Genomic DNA, 16,810 nt, shown 5'->3' with positions numbered 1-16,810 from the left:
CTTAATTATTGGGAAGCTTTCAAGCTCTTGGTGGTAGATACGAGTTTTCCAGAATTCTGACTTCTGTGTGATGAGAGCCTGTGTCTTTTTGGTTGGCTTTGGTGGGTGTGATCTTGACTGTTTTACAATATAAAAGAAGAAACGATTTTTGGGAGAATTTGTGAGAATAGAGTGCTGGTGCTAAGTTGTCTATATTGGGTGACTTCCTGGAAGAGGTTACCAGAGCCCTCTATGGTTGCTTCTTTGGCTAGGGTGGGGTGTATGTGTGTTGAGAAAAGTTAGGAGGGTTTTTCTATTTGAGCAGGGAGCTAGAAGGACAGTAGAAGGGCAGAGCTGAGTGTTGGACAAGGGAGATGGAGCCTAGGACGTGCCGGGGGAGTTAGAACATGTGGGTCAGGATGGCTTGCAGAGCGCTGTTCCACATCCTGCCCCGTTCGATCCTTACCATGATCTTACTAGTTAGGCCCAGAGGGTGTTCTGTTACATTTCTTTAATAGGTAAGGGAAATGAGACTCAGAAATGGCAGTGGCATTGTCTAGAATTGTCTGGTTAGTTAGGAGTGGAATGGGCACCTGTCCTCAGCCTCTGCTTCCTAATGCATACTGGTTTGCAGCTGCACTAGGCTTGCTTTATTGGTGAGAAACTGAGAGGTTTCTCATGGCCAGAGTCAAGGGAGACATTGGTGGAGTTGATGCACCATGCATCTTTGGATGAATGTCGAAAGGAGTATACAGGATCTTTTACTTTGGGAAATGCTATTGCCACTGTACAGAGGTGGGATGGACCCACACAAAGTGTGGTTCACGTGTCAGCCTGATGAGACCTCACTATACACCCAGAGAGTAAGAAAAGGTTAAGTATTGACATGGTAAAGCTTTTGGGGGAGAGCAGGCAGACTCTCCGGTCCAAAAGTGTCTTGAGAGAGCGGGGAAAGGAGACTGGCTTGGCTTTTGCATGATTAGGGGTTGGGGCTGGTCGAGGGCTTCCTTCCTTGCCCCCCTGGACCTGGATGGTTTGAACTTCCTGCCAGTGCCAAAGGAGGGGGCCCCAGGCTTTCTTATCAGCTTGCCTAGATGGGGGTAGAAGGGGAAGGTGGGGAGTGGTGGGGCCTGAAAACTGTCAGCAGTCAAATGTCAGAAATGGAGCCAGACTCTGTATTACAGGAAATGACATCTTTTCTCAAGGAATCTAGCAAATAGCAATTTGATTCTAAGTTCAAGACTTAGAACCAGCAAAGGGAGTGACTGAGTGAGCTACTGGCAGAACTTGTTGACTTAGCTGAAGTCTGCATGATCACAGCTCTGCATATCCTGGAACTCCACATTTCCTCCTGGTGAAGAAGTGATGTGTTTCAGCTGATTTAGAATGTTGGCCTATTGGGAACAAAGCGAAGCTTGTGGGAGAAGAAGATAACGTGGTGTAGGAAGGCCCTGAATGCAGGGATGTTGCTTTCTTTTACCGAGAATTCTCTCTTGCTTGCCGTTGCCTTTATCTGCCCCCCACCCCTTCTTTCCTTTTACCTTGAGAGTTGTTGGGAGGAAACTTAGCTGGGCCAGCAGATGATGGAACCATCTGTTGGAGGCTTTGAAATCCCATTTTGCCACACAAGGAGGAGAAGCATAGCCGTCTTCTCCAGGAATTTTAGTACTCATCAGTCCTAGGCTGTCATATGAAGCAGTCCACACAGCACAGTAAAAAAATGCGAACTAGTCAATAGTTTGTATGAGAGGACTACTTTGTGATTCGAACGTTTGTACTTGGAACACTGTCCCAGATATTGCTTAGGTTACACTTGGAAGATGTTTTGGAAGCAAGTAGGACTTGAACTCCAACAGATACTGAGTTAAGGAGGCTGCCAGGCAAACAGTCTTAGATCCCCGAGGGCTTGGATCTGGACGTGCTGGTCCCATTTTGGTTTGTATTTTGTAATGAATGCTTGGAGTCAGCTCAGCATCCAATAATTGAAGCATTTATGTGTGAAACATCGATTATGCAGTGATCACTTGAGGAGGTGACTGGTGGCCACAGCTTATTTCTCTAATGTTTTTCCCTTTCCCTCCCACTCCTGATTTCCACGTGGGAATCCTCTCCTTCCAGTCTGGAATATATAAGAGAGTTTTAGAGCCCAAAGAGACCTTGGAGGTGATTATTTCTCTTATGTGTTATATTTAAGGAACTTGATAATAACTAACTTCAAACATTTATTTCAAAAAGTTTCAAAACTATACAGAATTAAAGAGAATAGTGTGATGAGTATATATTACCCAAATTTAGTAATTTTAAGATATTGCCGAGGTACAACTATCCACATACAGAGCACTTCACATGCTTTACTTTTATAACCTCCCAATAGCCTCTTGCGGGTAGATACAAATATATTTCTTCTCTTGAAGATGAGAAAACTGACAGGCCCAGAGAGATGAAGAACGTTGCCTGGGGTCTCCCAGTCTGCAGCCAGCTGCCTGTGACTTCACCCTCTCTGCTGCACTGCCTGAAGAAGTTTTAAAGTTTGCCTGACATACACAGTCAGCTGAGGTCCAGCTAGAAGTGGAACCAAGAGATCTCACTCCTTCACTGTTTCTTTCATTGTGATTTTCTGTGGCTTTTCTCTTTCCGTTACTCTTTTGCAACTGACTTTTTGGGCCTAAAGAGTCTCGGTACCATTTTAACTCTGATAGGCAGACAGCAGCATCCTAAGGTTGGGGTGGTGGGAGTGGTCTGCTCCAGTGCCGGTGATGAGATGTGCATTGTCTATGGAGGATTTAATAACACTAATAAAAGCATCCAGAAGTATGCCTGTGAAGTCTAAATGTCTAGAATTTTGCCTGCAGTTCTAAACAATGTCGGTGATATTCTTTCCCCGGAAATCTTTTGTCAGTGTTCTAAATAATTGCTTTATTGAGTTTTAATAATATATATGTAAGCTTCAAATGAGTACTTCTGGAGTACTTAGCCTTTAATAGATACTGTAGGCCCAGCGCCATGGCTCATGCCTGTAACACCAGCACTTTGGGAGGCCGAGGCAGGTGGATCACCTGAGGTCAGGAGTTTGAGACCAGCCTGGCCAACATGGTGAAACCCCGTCTCTACTAAAAATACAAAAAATTAGCTGGACATGGTGGCATGTGCCTGTAATCCCAGCTACTGGAGCGGGTGGGCTGAGACAGGAGAATTGCTTGAACCTGGGAGGTGGAGGTTGTGGTGAGCCAAGATCGTACCACTGCACTCCAGCCTGGGTGACAGAGTGAGACTCTGTCTCAAAAAAAAAAAAAAAAAAAAAATACTGTATGCAGCATGGAAGTTAAATCTGACACTCCTGATTATATAGTTAGCCCTAAACACATGGGGGCTCAGCTGCTTGCATTCATTTCCAGAGTAACTTCTTAAGACTTTAGAATTGTTCAGAAAGCTTGCTTAGGACAGTGTTGTGTATTTAACCCTGTAGTATTACATATATCTGCTTTTAAACAGTAGATTTGAAATAAATGATAGTGTTACTGATGACTATAATTGTCAGTCTGTGTGATCACTTGGAGATTTTGTCTAAGAGTCCTTAAAAATTAAAATAGTGAAACAGAATGCAAACCGCGAGGTGTAATATTTTTGCTTGGTAAGTACAAAAATAATATCTGTAAAATTAAAATTTATCACTTATCATTTAAGACAGTTGTATTAAAACTAAAGAACAAATCTAGAAAATAATAGTTAATGATTTTTACGTAACTATTACTGAAAATATTTTTTTCATAGATGGAGGGTGTGTTAAAAAATGATCCTTCCTAGGTGTCTATAATGTGTTAGATATGCCATTGTAGGCAGAAGGCTTTTTCTATGATTCGTTTTTAAGTGAAGAGATTGAGAATCTTTCATACGTGCAACTGGAACCATTAGGATAGGAAGAAAGTTACACAGGGCATTATTTGTATTGAAGGTTTACTCTGTGCCAGAAGTTGCTGGTGCTTGGTATAGCTTCACCTCACTTTGATATTTGTCAGGCTTCTCAGTCCTGTCTGCAGTGCTGACAGACTGTGTGTGCGACAGTGGCAAGAGCTCCTGCCGGCTCCTTTGCTTGGAGCATGCAAAGGGGACTTGATGCCTTCTCTTGGGAGGGGGCCGTGGCACCTTTGCAGTGGTAAGACCTCAGCCGGAGCCCTAGCTTCTCTAACTCTTATCTCTAGCATCATGTAGAACAGTGCTTCTCCATTGATTTTGCCCCCAGGGCAGGTTTGGCAAAGTCTGAAGACATTTTAGTTGTCATCACTGGACAGGGGCTGCTATTAGCATCTTGTGGGTAAAGACATGACTCCTGCTAACTGTCCTGTGGTACACAGGACAGCCCCTGTACCCCTCCAGTAAAGAATTACCAGCCCCAGTCATCCAGTAGTGCTGAGCTTGAGACACTGACTTGGGGCAAGTTACTTAAACTTGTATGGCCTACTTCCTCATTTCCTCAAAATGGGAAAAATAACACCAGTACTTTTCCAATAAGGTTGTTGTGAAAACTGTGGGAGACGGATTCACAATAGCTTCAAAGACAATAAAATACCTAGGAATCCAACTTACAAGGGATGTAAAGGACCTCTTCAAGGAGAAATGCAAACCACTGCTCAGTGAAATAAAAGAGGACGCAAACAAATGGAAGAACATACCATGCTCATAGATAGAAATAATCAATATCGTGAAAATGGCCATACTGCCCAAAGTAATTTATAGATTCAATGCCATCCCCATTAAGCTACCAATGACTTTCTTCACAGAATTGGAAAAAACTGCTTTAAAGTTCATATGGAACCAAAAAAGACCCCGCAGTGCCAAGACAATCCTAAGCCAAAAGAACAAAGCTGGAGGCATCATGCTACCTGACTTCAAACTATACTACAAGGCTACAGTAACCAAAACAGAATGGTACTGTTACCAAAACAGAGATATAGCCCAATGGAACAAAACAGAGCCCTCAGAAATAATACCACACATCTACAGCCATCTGATCTTTGGCAAACCTGACAAAAACAAGAAATGGGGAAAGGATTCCTTATTTAATAAATGGTACTGGCAAAATTGGCTAGCCATAAGTAGAAAGCTGAAACTGAATCCTTTCCTTATTCCTTATACAAAAATTAATTCAAGATGGATTAGAGACTTAAATGTTAGACCTAAAACCATAGAAACCGTAGGAGAAAACCTAGGTAATACCATTCAGGACATAGGCATGGGCAAGGACTTCATGTCTAAAACACCAAAAGCAACGGCAACAAAAGCCAAAATTGACAAATGGAATCTAATTAAACTAAAGAGTTTCTGCACAGCAAAAGAAACTACCATCAGAGTGAACAGTCATCCAACAGAGTGGGAGAAAAGTTTTGCAATCTACTCATCTGACAAAGGGCTAATATCCAGAACCTACAAAGAACTCAAACAAATTTACAAGAAAAAACCAAACAGCCCCATCAAAAAGTGGGCAAAGGATATGAACAGATACTTCTCAAAAGAAGAAATTCATACAGCCAACAGACACATGAAAAAATGCTCATGATCACTCGCCATCAGAGAAATGCAAATCAAAACCACAATGAGATACCATCTCATACCAGTTAGAATGGCAATCATTAAAAAGTCAGGAAACAACAGGTGCTGGAGAGGATGTGGAGAAATAGGAACACTTTTACACTGTTGGTGGGACTGTAAACTAGTTCAACCATTATGGAAAGCTGTGTGGCAATTCCTCAAGGATCTAGAGCTAGAAATACCATTTGACCCAGCCGTCCCATTACTGGGTTTATACCCAAAGGATTATAAGTCATGCTGCTATAAAGACACGTGCACACTTACGTTTATTGCAGCACTATTCACAATAGCAAAGACTTGGAATCAACCCAACTGTCCATCAGTGACAGACTGGATTAAGAAAATGTGGTAGAATACTATGCAGCCATAAAAAAGGATGAGTTTGTGTCCTTTGTAGGGACATGGATGCAGCTGGAAACCATCATTCTCAGCAAACTATCACAAGAACAGAAAACCAAACACCGCATGTTCTCACTCATAGGTGGGAATTGAACAACGAGAACACTTGGGCACAGGAAGGGAAACATCACACACCGGGGCCTATTGTGGGGAGAGGGGGAGGGATAGCATTAGGAGATATACCTAATGTAAATGATGAGTTAATGGGTGCAGCACACCAACATGGCACATGTATACATATGTAACAAACCTGCAGGTTGTGCACATGTACCCTAGAACTTTAATGAAAAAACAAAGCAAAACAAAACAAAAAAACTATGGGAGACAGTACATTTAAGAGCTCAGTAATTATAATTGTTGTTATTATTGTGATTAACTTAGTGAAAATAAAATCCAAAAGGTAGAAAAAAAAAAACTGCTGCTGTGATATACCTAAGATCTGTAGAGAGTCAACATACTACACTCTTTGTACCCTTAGTACTACACAGTTGACCCTAAACACCTTGGATCTAAGCCACATTAGTCCACTTACATGTGGATTTTTTTCAATTGAACATGGATCAAAAACGCAGTATTTGCAGGATGCAAAACCTGCGTGACCAAGAACTGCCTTTTTCTGTATCTCTGGGTTCTACAGCTCTGACTGTGATACTTGAGCATGCACAGATTTTGGTGTTTGTCCAAATACCAGTCGCCTGCAGATAACCTAGGGGCAACTGTAAATGGATAACAGTGCTTAGAATAATGACCTTGAATCAATATTCAGTGTATGAAACTTAGTAAAGTGGGAAATTGAACTAGAAACATTTAGAAACATTTTCTTTTTTGATGGTGTTTTGCTCTGTTGCCCAGGCTGGAGTGCAGTGGCATAGTCTCGGCTCACTGCAACCTCCGCCTCCTAGGTTCAAGCAGTTCTCCTGCCTTGGCCTCCCGAGTAGGTGGGATTACAGGCGCCCGCCACCATGCTCAGCTAATTTTTGTATTTTTAGTGGAGACAGAGTTTCACCATATTGGCCAGGCTGGTCTCAAACTTCTGACCTCAGGTGATCTGCCCGCCTCAGCCTCCCAAAGTGTTGGGATTACAGATGTAAGCCCTCGTGCCTGGCCTGAAACATTTTCAAAAGAAGAAAATATTTCTGGCCAAATGTTAGCTTATCAATATTTTCTCAGCTGTTCTGATCGTGTCACCTCATGTGCCTCTTAAGCTACCCGACCCCTCCCTTAAAGTTTTTGATAAAGGGATCGGGGAATCCTGTTTTAACATGATAGTCCTAGATGATTTTTAAGATCAAGCTAGATTGGGGACTGTTCTTTTAGGTAGAAAAAAGATTTATCAACTAATAAAGCAGGTCTCTTTCCTGAAGCACTTTATATGGTAAATGGTAAATTATATTATGCATTGTGGGGAATGAGAGTAAAAAAAAATGTATGTATCAAGTAATATTTCCTAAACTTAACTATGGAATGTTCTGTTAAACACATTTTCTGATGATGTTTCACAGACAGCACACTGGGAAACAATTGCAACTCCCTCACCATAAATTCTGATTAAAGGAGGGTTTCCTTCCCTTTCACATTTTAGCAGAATAGCTATGTAAACCCAAAAGTATTTGAGACAAATCGCATTCAGTTTAGAAGTTTATTTTGCCAAGATTAAGGACAATGACAGGGATTAAAGAAACATGGCATCACACAAGCAGTTTATAGTCTGCTTTTCTCCAAAGATGATTTTGAGGGCATCAGTATTTAAAGGGGAAAAGCAGGCTGAAGGGGAAAGAGGGTAGGGTATGACTGAATCCACATGTTGCAAGAGAAAAGGAGCAGGTGGGGAATAGTCAGTTATGTATTCCTCTGGAGCTCAGTAAATCAACACTTTACCTAGATAAGGTGAACAATAGAGTAGCAACCTGTGGAGATACTTAACGTTTATTCTGTAGCTATCTACTTGGGAACAAAAGGAAAAGCAGCTTTCAGCATAATATTTTTCCTTTTGATATAGTGAGTTGGAGTCCCAAGTTTTTGTTTTCCTTTCACAGCTACTTGGCTTTCGAGTGGCCCTGCAGTGGAGGAGCGGGGTGAGTACACATCATGACTCACATAGGGTGAGTCCATCTGGGTCTGCACACTCATGTGTGGAGATGACTCCAGGCCAGTCCTGGGCACAGAGTTTGCCTGTCCTCCTCCCCCAGGGACAGGGTGCCTCTGGGACCCTTTCAGTTTAGGTTTGTGGGAAGAGCTTTCCTCAAAAAGTGCTTATGTGGGCTTCTGAGGCAGCAGGCCTGCCCTCTGAGAATTCTGTTAGCTCCTCAAGTGATGCCTTGGTGGGGTTTAACTAATTTCTGCCAAAGGTCCACACCCACGTTTGCCTCAGGAAATTCCTGCCAGTGCTCAGGTGACTGATGAGTTCCTTTTGGGCACCACTTGAGCTAATGGCAGTCATCTCTAGGAACTCAGATTAATGCACAACGTCAAATCCACAGCCTTTGTTCCCACCATATGGATTGAGTTTATCTGTATTTTATAGTGATTATGGCAGAAAGATAGTAGCAGAGATCCAGGTACATAACAGCTGTTGACGGATTGAGAATTGGTAGTGGCTCATAATCTGGTTACTTGTGTCTTTCATTATTGTAATTTGATACTCTTAAATCTCAAATATAGCAATATGTGAATTCAAATTATCATACTCTTACTGTTTATTCTTTTTAGCCCGAATTTGTGAAACACTTTTAGCCCAGAGCAGGGAGATGTGAGTGGTCTCCCTCCCTACCCCTTTGCCAGCAATTGGATTATTTGTACATTGTTTGTATTTCCAACTCCTGTGGTACTCCTGTACTAAATGGGTGACTCAGAATAAATGAAGTTAGTTCAGTGATTGTGATCCTGTCATTCTGTGTGACCACTTTAGTTTTTATTTGTGTTTAAAATTAAAAACTAAGCCTGAGGTGTAATATCATTTGGTACCTGCAAATTTTAGTTAGTATGTGGAATGCTTTGTCCACAGTTTTCCAAAGTGGTTATGCCAGTGTATACTCCCAGCAGCAAAGGTGAGAATATTCCAGTTGCCCCATATTGTTACCAATACCTGGTATTTCTTTAAAACATGTGAAATTGAGTTTCACTGCGATCTTCCTAATATTAGATAATAAAGTTTTAAAACCCAGTTGCACTTTGCAGTGTGTGTCATCAGAACCATACAGTCTTGGGGTGCCTTCCATAAATGAGAACTTTGTGATCTCCTCTTCCATGAATTAGATATTTAGTTATTTTGGTGGAGAGTGGTACCTGCCTTTTGCTCAGTCTCTTAAAAGAGAAAAGGTCAGCATCATCTTGTGGATTTCATTGAGCACAAAAACAGAATTTACCATAAGCATATGTGAGCTCTGAATGTCACTACGTATCTGCCCTAGCGTTTCTCATATTTTAAGTGTCTTGCTCCTTTGTCTTTGTTTCCCTCATCCCCCTGCCCCCCAGCAATCCGATTGAAATGGGAAACAGAAGGATAGGAAGTGGGTGTGCTTTTGGACCTCTGGATATGCAATTTCATTAGATTTAGCCAAAAATTTGTGTCACGTTCCTGTAGAAGAGAGCTAGTGACCTGGGGATGCTTAACTTGGGGCCGGCTGGTTGATAAGTCATACATTACATTCTGTGAATTTATCTTTTTTAAATCTTTGTATTCATGTCAGAGTCTGTGGAACTTTTTATATACTTAGCTCCCATTAACCTTGATGCTAGAGAAAAGGCAGGTCTGGAGTGGAAAGGGATTTCCTGGTAAAGCATGGCAGCTTTTCTCGTCCTGCAGGTCTCTCTTAAGAGAGCTATGCATCCTGGTTCTTAGAAGATGACAGGTGAGGAAGGGGCCTCTGATATCCAAAGTTAGACTTGATTGTTCTTTGGTGGTGAATGAGTCTAGGAGAATAAATACTAGGTAGTATTCATGGTTTGGGGCTTTAAAGTTTATTGTATATAAGCAGTATCCCATTATGTCAGTTTCCGTCATAAAAATATACTTATTGGCTTTTACAATATGAGAATGCAGGTTTCGCTAAACTGATGACTTAAATGGACTTGGAGTCCACTGGTGCTGACTTGTGTGAGCGCATCTTGCAATGTACAGCCTTCCAATATTGACAGAGTTGAAGGAAACCTGGAGGTTTGCTGGGAACTAATCTTCAAATGAGGCATTTACAGTATATTGTTACTTTTGTAGGATTGATTCTGTGTGGAAAGTGCATTCTTTAGATATGTCAAGATTCCTTCATTGATTTTTAATAATGAAGGTCTTTAGTAAAACCTGTTTTTTGTTTGTTGTTTGGTTTTTATGGAGAGATGGGGGGCGGTGCAATTCTCTGAAAGTGTTGGTAGTGAAAAGCTGGCAGCGGCCCAAACTGCAGTGCTGCCTTTGTGCACGTTCACATTCTTCAGTGAACACCAGCGGGCCCTTCAGTGATTTCCTGCTGTTGGGCCAAAACATAGCTAGTACTAAATTTTATGCTCCCCTGAGGTGCCAACATATACTACACTACTGAGAGGAATTCCACTGTCCTTTTATTCTAGAGGTAAATCTATTCTGAACTTTTATGGGAGAGAAATGAGACTGACTTAAAAAATACACAGGAAAAAATCTCCCACTCCTCTTTGATTAACTTATGAACAAAGGAAAACAAAACTTATTATTGATTGCTTTAAAAAAGTTACTGCTAGTGAGATAGTCCTTTTCTTCCTCAGGATGCTGAGTTCCTTCTGCCCTGTAGCTTGCTGAGGGGTTGCGGGAGCTCCGCTAAGAATGTCTGGTGATGAAGGTGGTTCTGAGGCTTGAGGGTTCTGCCGCTTCTGGATTGAAATGCAGAGGAGGCTGCTTCACAGCTGGACAGCAGTGAGCTCTGGGCCACCATAAGACTGCCTGCTCGGTGTTCTGTGTGGGGCAGATGTGGGAGAAGGATGGTGGGAAGAATGGCTTCCAAACTGTCGATTGATCAGATATGCAAGGGAAGATGCCAGGGGATAATGCCAAGAAGAGGTGGGTAAAGAAAGGAAAGGAATCCACAGAAGGGAGGAGGGGAGTGCAGGTGTGCATGTATTCTGAAAAGTGCTCATACACATACAGTTTGCTTGTTATTTAAAAACTTACTGTGGGAAGTTTTCTAAATGTATTTTATAAGGCAAGTTAAATGTTTGGGTTTTGTATAAATAAATTTAGTAGTTAATGTATAGCATGTAGAATTAAGCATTTTCTTCCTGAATGAGCTCACTGCCAGGATCCACGTAAGAATATTTAAAGTCACAGATCATTGGTGGATTCTGAACACAGCTGTAGGATTCCATACTGAAGCACAGCTTCCCTGAAAATAGCCAAATTAGGTGTGGCCCTTCCCCTCTGGCCTTAGTCCTGCTGAGGCTGTGTTCCTCTGAGTCATCTCAAGTAAGTGAACAAATGCTGCGCCAGTGTCCAGGAGGAAACAGCCCCTTTGTGTGTTTTCGTGTTCCTTTAGCATTTCAGAATGTGGCCTGACAGGTAACTGTGGGGCTATTTTTGACTCATAAAGAGAATTCTAGAGGAGGAGATGCTCTGGCCCCAGGCTGGGGGTGGGCTGTCTTCTGTAGCTTTTCCTGGTATCACATTTAAATGTTGTGCTCCATGGTAGGTTGTATTTGTAGTGTTTCAGTTGACAAAGGCTGAAGCAAAATAGATTGAGAGCAGACATCTCAGAAGGCCCAGATGAACACTCATGTATGTGGCACAGAAGTGCTAGGTGGCACTGCAGTTTCTGTGTGAATAGTTATGGCCTTGTATTGGCTAGTAGTTTTTCTCCCACATCACAACTCTGTTGACTGGCGAGTCTATGAAGGATGTTCTGGGAGCAGGCACTGGAAACTTAGTGTCACATGATGGATATATACCTCTTGACATTTGCATTTTTGCACCAAGCTTTAGATTTGATGAGCTTCCTCTCCTTGTTGGATGTGGCTGATGGAAGCATTGATAGGAATGAGTATTCTCTTTTGACATATAAATAATTACATTTTCCAATGGAAAGGCTCTGTGTTCATTTTCTGTTGCTGCCACAGCAAATTACTATACGTTTTCTGGCTTAAAACAATACAAATGTGTTATCTTACACTTCTCTAGTTTAGAAGTCTGACCTGGGTATCACTAGGCTAAAATCAAAGGGCTGGCAGCACTGCAGTCCTCTGGAGGCTCTCAGGGAAAATCTGTTTCCTTGCCTTTTCCAGTGTCTAGAGATTGCCTACGTTCCTTGACTTACAGCCCCCTCCTCTGTTTCTAAAGCCAGTGGCCTCACATGTCTGGAGTATACTTCTGTCAGCACATCCCTTTATCTTCTGCCTTCTTCTTCCCCTTTTAGGGAGATTACTTTAGGCTTACCCAGATAATCCCAGGAACATCTCTTTTAAAGTCAGTGGATTCACAACTTTAATTCCATCTGCAACCTTAATTCCCCTTTGCCGTGTAAGGTTGCAGGTTCCAGGGATTAGGAGGTATACTCTTTGGGGACATTATTCTGCCTGCCATAGGCTTTTTCTGTGTTTCCTTAGAACCCTCATCTGTATCAGGTTATATTAGAAGTTGTCTGTTTATATGTATTTTACTGCTGCTGCTACTACTGCTACTACATTTTACAGACTTCTCAAGGTCAGGCACTGTTTGTTTCATATTTGAATCCTGGCATTACCACAGCCCTGGTGTACATATAATGGTGCTTAGTAAGTGTTTGCTGAGCTAAAGGGAACTCTTTCAACTCCTTGATTTTACGTATGAACAAACTGTGAAGAAACAGAGAACTGTGCTTTTTTTTTTTTTTTTGAGACGGAGTCCAGCTGTGTCGCCAGGCTGGAGTGCAGTGGCATGATCTCGGCTCGCTGCAACCTCCGCCTTCCGGGTTCAAGTGATTCTTCTGCCTCAGCCTCCCAAGTAGCTGGGATTACAGGCGCCTGCTACCATGCCCAGCTAATTTTTGTATTTTTAGTAGAGACGGGGTTTTACTCTGTTGGCAAGGCTGTGGTCTTGAACCCTGACCTCATGATCTGCCCACCTTGGCCTCCCAAAGTGCTGGGATTACAAGCATGAGCCACCACACCCAGCTGAGAATTGTGACTCTTAAAGTAGTGAGAACTCAAAAACCCTTTTATCTTGACTTCCATAAAACTGTGAAATGCCAGGCTCAATTCTTCATGCTTGGAAGAAAACTTGGGTGTGCAATAAGAATGTGTTATTGTTGCCTTCTCTCATAAAGGCATCGTCTGATACTGGTCATGAGCATAGAACAAAATGAACAAAGTGAATTATTGCCTGTGTATCTGAAGACTGCTCTCTCCTAAACAGAGTATCACTTAGTCATAAATCAGCTCAGTGTTTACTTAATGGAAAATGAGGAAGATCTCCTACCAAGCATTCATTGGCTTGCTTTTAAGGATTATACTCTCAAAATGTGAGAACTATCAGATTGTTTGTACAAAATATAGCATACAAATTAAATCAGCATGGTAGCATAATTTGAAGACCATGCACTTGTGGCTGAGTATAGATAAATTCTTGTCAATTAATTTTGACCTTGTCTGAATGCCTTGCAATGATTAATTAGTAGGAAGCAAACCTAGGATAGCAAAACACCCCAAAATAGTTGCCCAGGATGCCTGGTGTGCCAGCAGACAGTATTTCCCCCCCAGGATCCGGATGGTGAGGAAACCCATATTCTTCTGCAAGATTGGCACACATTCAGGTGGTTTTAAAATAGAGCTGTGTATCTGTTGTGTTTATTTTGGTAATTGAAATTTTGTATATCAAAGCCAGCCCTAAAGAAAACAACAGATTTTCTTAACTTTTTATTTAAATACTGGCTGCTTTGAGGATGTGCTTACAGATTTGGTTTTGGTGTGAACCAATGACTGACAGTTGTCACCTGATAAAAGCGCTCCTTTACCTCTCCCTTACTTCAGTGTCTCGAAACGTTCTGGGCCTTAGAGTTGCAGTCTCATTTCCCTCTGCTTCCCAGCCTATGTGCAGGGCAGGCCTCTTCCTCCCTCAGTCCCAGCTCAGCACACCCGCCGCCAAAGATGCCTTTGTAGTTGGCAATATGGCATAGGACGATGGTTTTCAAACTGTTGTTTAGTTTTGGAAGTCATGGAACTCCTGTATTATTATTATTTTTAATGACATGTAAATAAGATACATAACGTGAATTAAAGTGGAACCGCTGAGGTTGAAGATGAGTGGGAACCCAGGGCCCTGCTGAGCTGGGGCCTGAGGCCAAGTATACAGGAATCCCTCTGGGAACACAGAATTCAGTTGAAATAGTCTTAAAGTAGAAAGAGCACAGATTCCATCACTTACTAGATGGATGAGGTGTGTGACTTTGAGCAAGTTACTGTTAGAAATCCTTGTTCCCCAGTGCCACAAAGAAATAGCACTCGAACATAAATTTAATTCTCTCAGCAAGGCAATTTTTACTTTCTGCAGAAAGGGTGCTCGTTGCAGATGGAACAATGGTCAGAGCACACCTGAACAGGGGAGGGGCAGGGATTCTTATTCCTGATGCAGGTAGCCCCTGCTGCTGTGTTGTTCCTCTATTGGCTAGGGTTGGACCGCACAGTCTAAGCTAATTCCGATTGGCTATTTTAAAGAGGTCAGGGGTATGAGCCAGAGTGGCAGGGTGAGTAGTTTGGTGGGAAGAACAGTTAGGAACAGGTAACTAAAGGTGACTTAGGTCAGAGCAGGTGACCAAGGGTGACTCAGGTCAAAGTGGATGACCGGAATTAGGACGGAGCAGATGACCAGGGAACAGATGTGAACTACTGATTAGGACTGGTGGAAAAGTTGTTTACTGAAACTAGAAGCAAGTGGGCAATGAGAACCAGGAAGTTAAACTTTAAAATGGAGAATCAAAGAATAAGAGAGCTGAACCTACTGACATACTGATTCTTTGAAGAGAAACTTGGGGTTCACCATATTTAACATTACCCTAGTTTTTAGTTTTCTCACCTTTAACATGGGAATAATAGTACTTGCCTTACTGGATGGTGGCAAAGATAGATGAGCTCGTGCTTGGGAGGAGCCTGGGATCAGGCAGGTTCTCAATCAGTGGTAGCCATAACTGTCGCTTTGTGATTCTTCTCTCCGCCCCTCCTCTGTCTTCCTGTTGTCCCCCTTCTACTTCCACTCCTGCTACCAGTCCTCCTCTTGTTCCCTCTTCCTTCTGTTTTTATCTGCCAGCCTTCATGGCCTGACTAGTGCTGGCCTCACTTCTCCTATGACTGTCTTGTTGCCTGTTCCTAGTCACAGGAACCGCAGCCTTCTCTAAATTCCTATAACACTTATTATTTGTTCCATTAAAATGTTTTCAAAATGACATTTTATGTCATTATAAAAGGAACATATGTTTGTAAAAGAAATATATGTTTATTGCAGAAGATTTAGAAGATATGTAACTACAAGATCTTTCAAGATAGGAACTCTTTTTATATTTTTTCCTGCTGCGTAAATATAGTGGAAATCATCCATTTCATACTTAATAGATTAAAAACTATTAGTTTTAAGTCTGTGGTGTTGTATTACCTCATTTGAAAGAGATTTTGATTTTTATGGCAAAGGAGGAAAGAATGTCCTGCATGAAGTTGAGAACGTAAAGACCAGAGGAAGGCACTGTTCTGGGTGTTGTGAAGGATGTAGAGGGACCCAGACCAGGTTTTCTGTCCTTCAGGAGCTCATAGTTCAAATAGGACTAAATGCTATTAAAAAAATAATCTAGTTACTGGTACAGAGAGAATGTCCCGTGGACTCATTGAGGATGAGGAGGTCCAGTCCTGCTGGGGTATCTGAGAAAGCTTCGGAGGCATTGGAATTAGAACCAGATCTTGAAGGGAGTAAGGATTTTGACAGATGGCCAGATGGCACTGAGAACATTCTAGTGGTGGGGAAGTGAAGTGCGAGATGTGGTTAGGTGACCCCAATGGCTGAAAACAGAGGAGAGGGTTGGCTGGGGAGCTGGGCCTCCAATGCCAGGCCAGTCCTCAGAGCTGTATGGCAACTCTGTCACAGCAGAGTTGGGAGTGGAGAAGTGACATGACCAGGCGACAGGACCAGTGGGAAGGTTTGAGACGGAGCGGCCAGGAGGACTTTAGTTGTGGCCATTACAGAGCCTAGCCTAGATGACAATGACCATCTCCTTGACCAGATGATACTCAGGCTCCTTCCAGTCCTCTTTTTGACCAGGCCTTTTTCTTGGGTCCTGTTTTCAGCCTGCATAGCTTTGCTAAGTCAGTTTAACTACAGCCTCCCACTCTTGAGCTCTCCTCCCCTGGCCTGCCTTCAGCAAGAATCCCCCTCCCCTTGCTGTCTCCTGTGAGTTATTTTCCATCCACTGACCCCGCTCACTCTGCGCATTGGTGCTGAGTCCCCAGCTGCCTTGTGTTTTCTGAGTTGAGCTCCGTCTCCTTCTCCTATTAGGATAGTCTTAGCATCTATCACAGCAGTCCTGGGAAAGTCTTCCTCACCATTTTAATAAGCGCCAGAGTAATTTTTTCTTTTACACAGATCTAGTAAAGAGATGCTCTTATAAGTATATGATGAATTGAATTGACTTGTGGAGGAAAGATGAGGCAATCAAATAGCAGTGTTTTCTCAAACCTTGCTGTCCTGGGCTTTTTGTTGTCATTGTCCTGAGTGGTGTCCTGAGTCTTTTATTGACTCAGAAATCGTGGCCTGGTTACTATTTGGGAAGGCATGTTTGTGAACCAGTGCAAATTGGTGGCATTTAGTACCCCTGCGTTTCCTTTTTAAATTCACCTTCCACTTTCCCTTCCACCCTGTTGTTAGGGACACCTGCCT

General features: G+C 42.4%; 2 protein-coding genes across 3 annotated transcripts in view; one reads left to right on the top strand and one right to left on the bottom strand.

Moving 5' to 3' along the window:
- CCNY (cyclin Y) overlaps positions 1 to 16,810 on the top strand; it is a 234,159-nt gene that overhangs the window by 43,263 nt on the left and 174,086 nt on the right. Inside the window, exon 2 of one of the 2 annotated variants that reach the window (XM_030940401.1) lies at positions 8,001 to 8,039. The exons of the other annotated variant lie outside the window; for it this stretch is intronic. Within the exon in view, the coding sequence (XP_030796261.1) occupies positions 8,001 to 8,039 (39 nt within the window). The remainder of the gene's footprint in view (positions 1 to 8,000; positions 8,040 to 16,810) is intronic. 2 annotated transcript variants of the gene reach the window in all.
- Positions 1 to 16,810, bottom strand: part of LOC104682677 (translation initiation factor IF-2-like) — a 230,986-nt gene that overhangs the window by 161,316 nt on the left and 52,860 nt on the right. The gene's annotated exons all lie outside the window — the stretch shown is intronic.

This window comes from Rhinopithecus roxellana, chromosome 11, assembly GCF_007565055.1.
Source record: "Rhinopithecus roxellana isolate Shanxi Qingling chromosome 11, ASM756505v1, whole genome shotgun sequence".
Taxonomy (NCBI): Eukaryota; Metazoa; Chordata; class Mammalia; order Primates; family Cercopithecidae; genus Rhinopithecus; species Rhinopithecus roxellana.
This window is presented reverse-complemented; position numbering and strand designations above follow the sequence as displayed.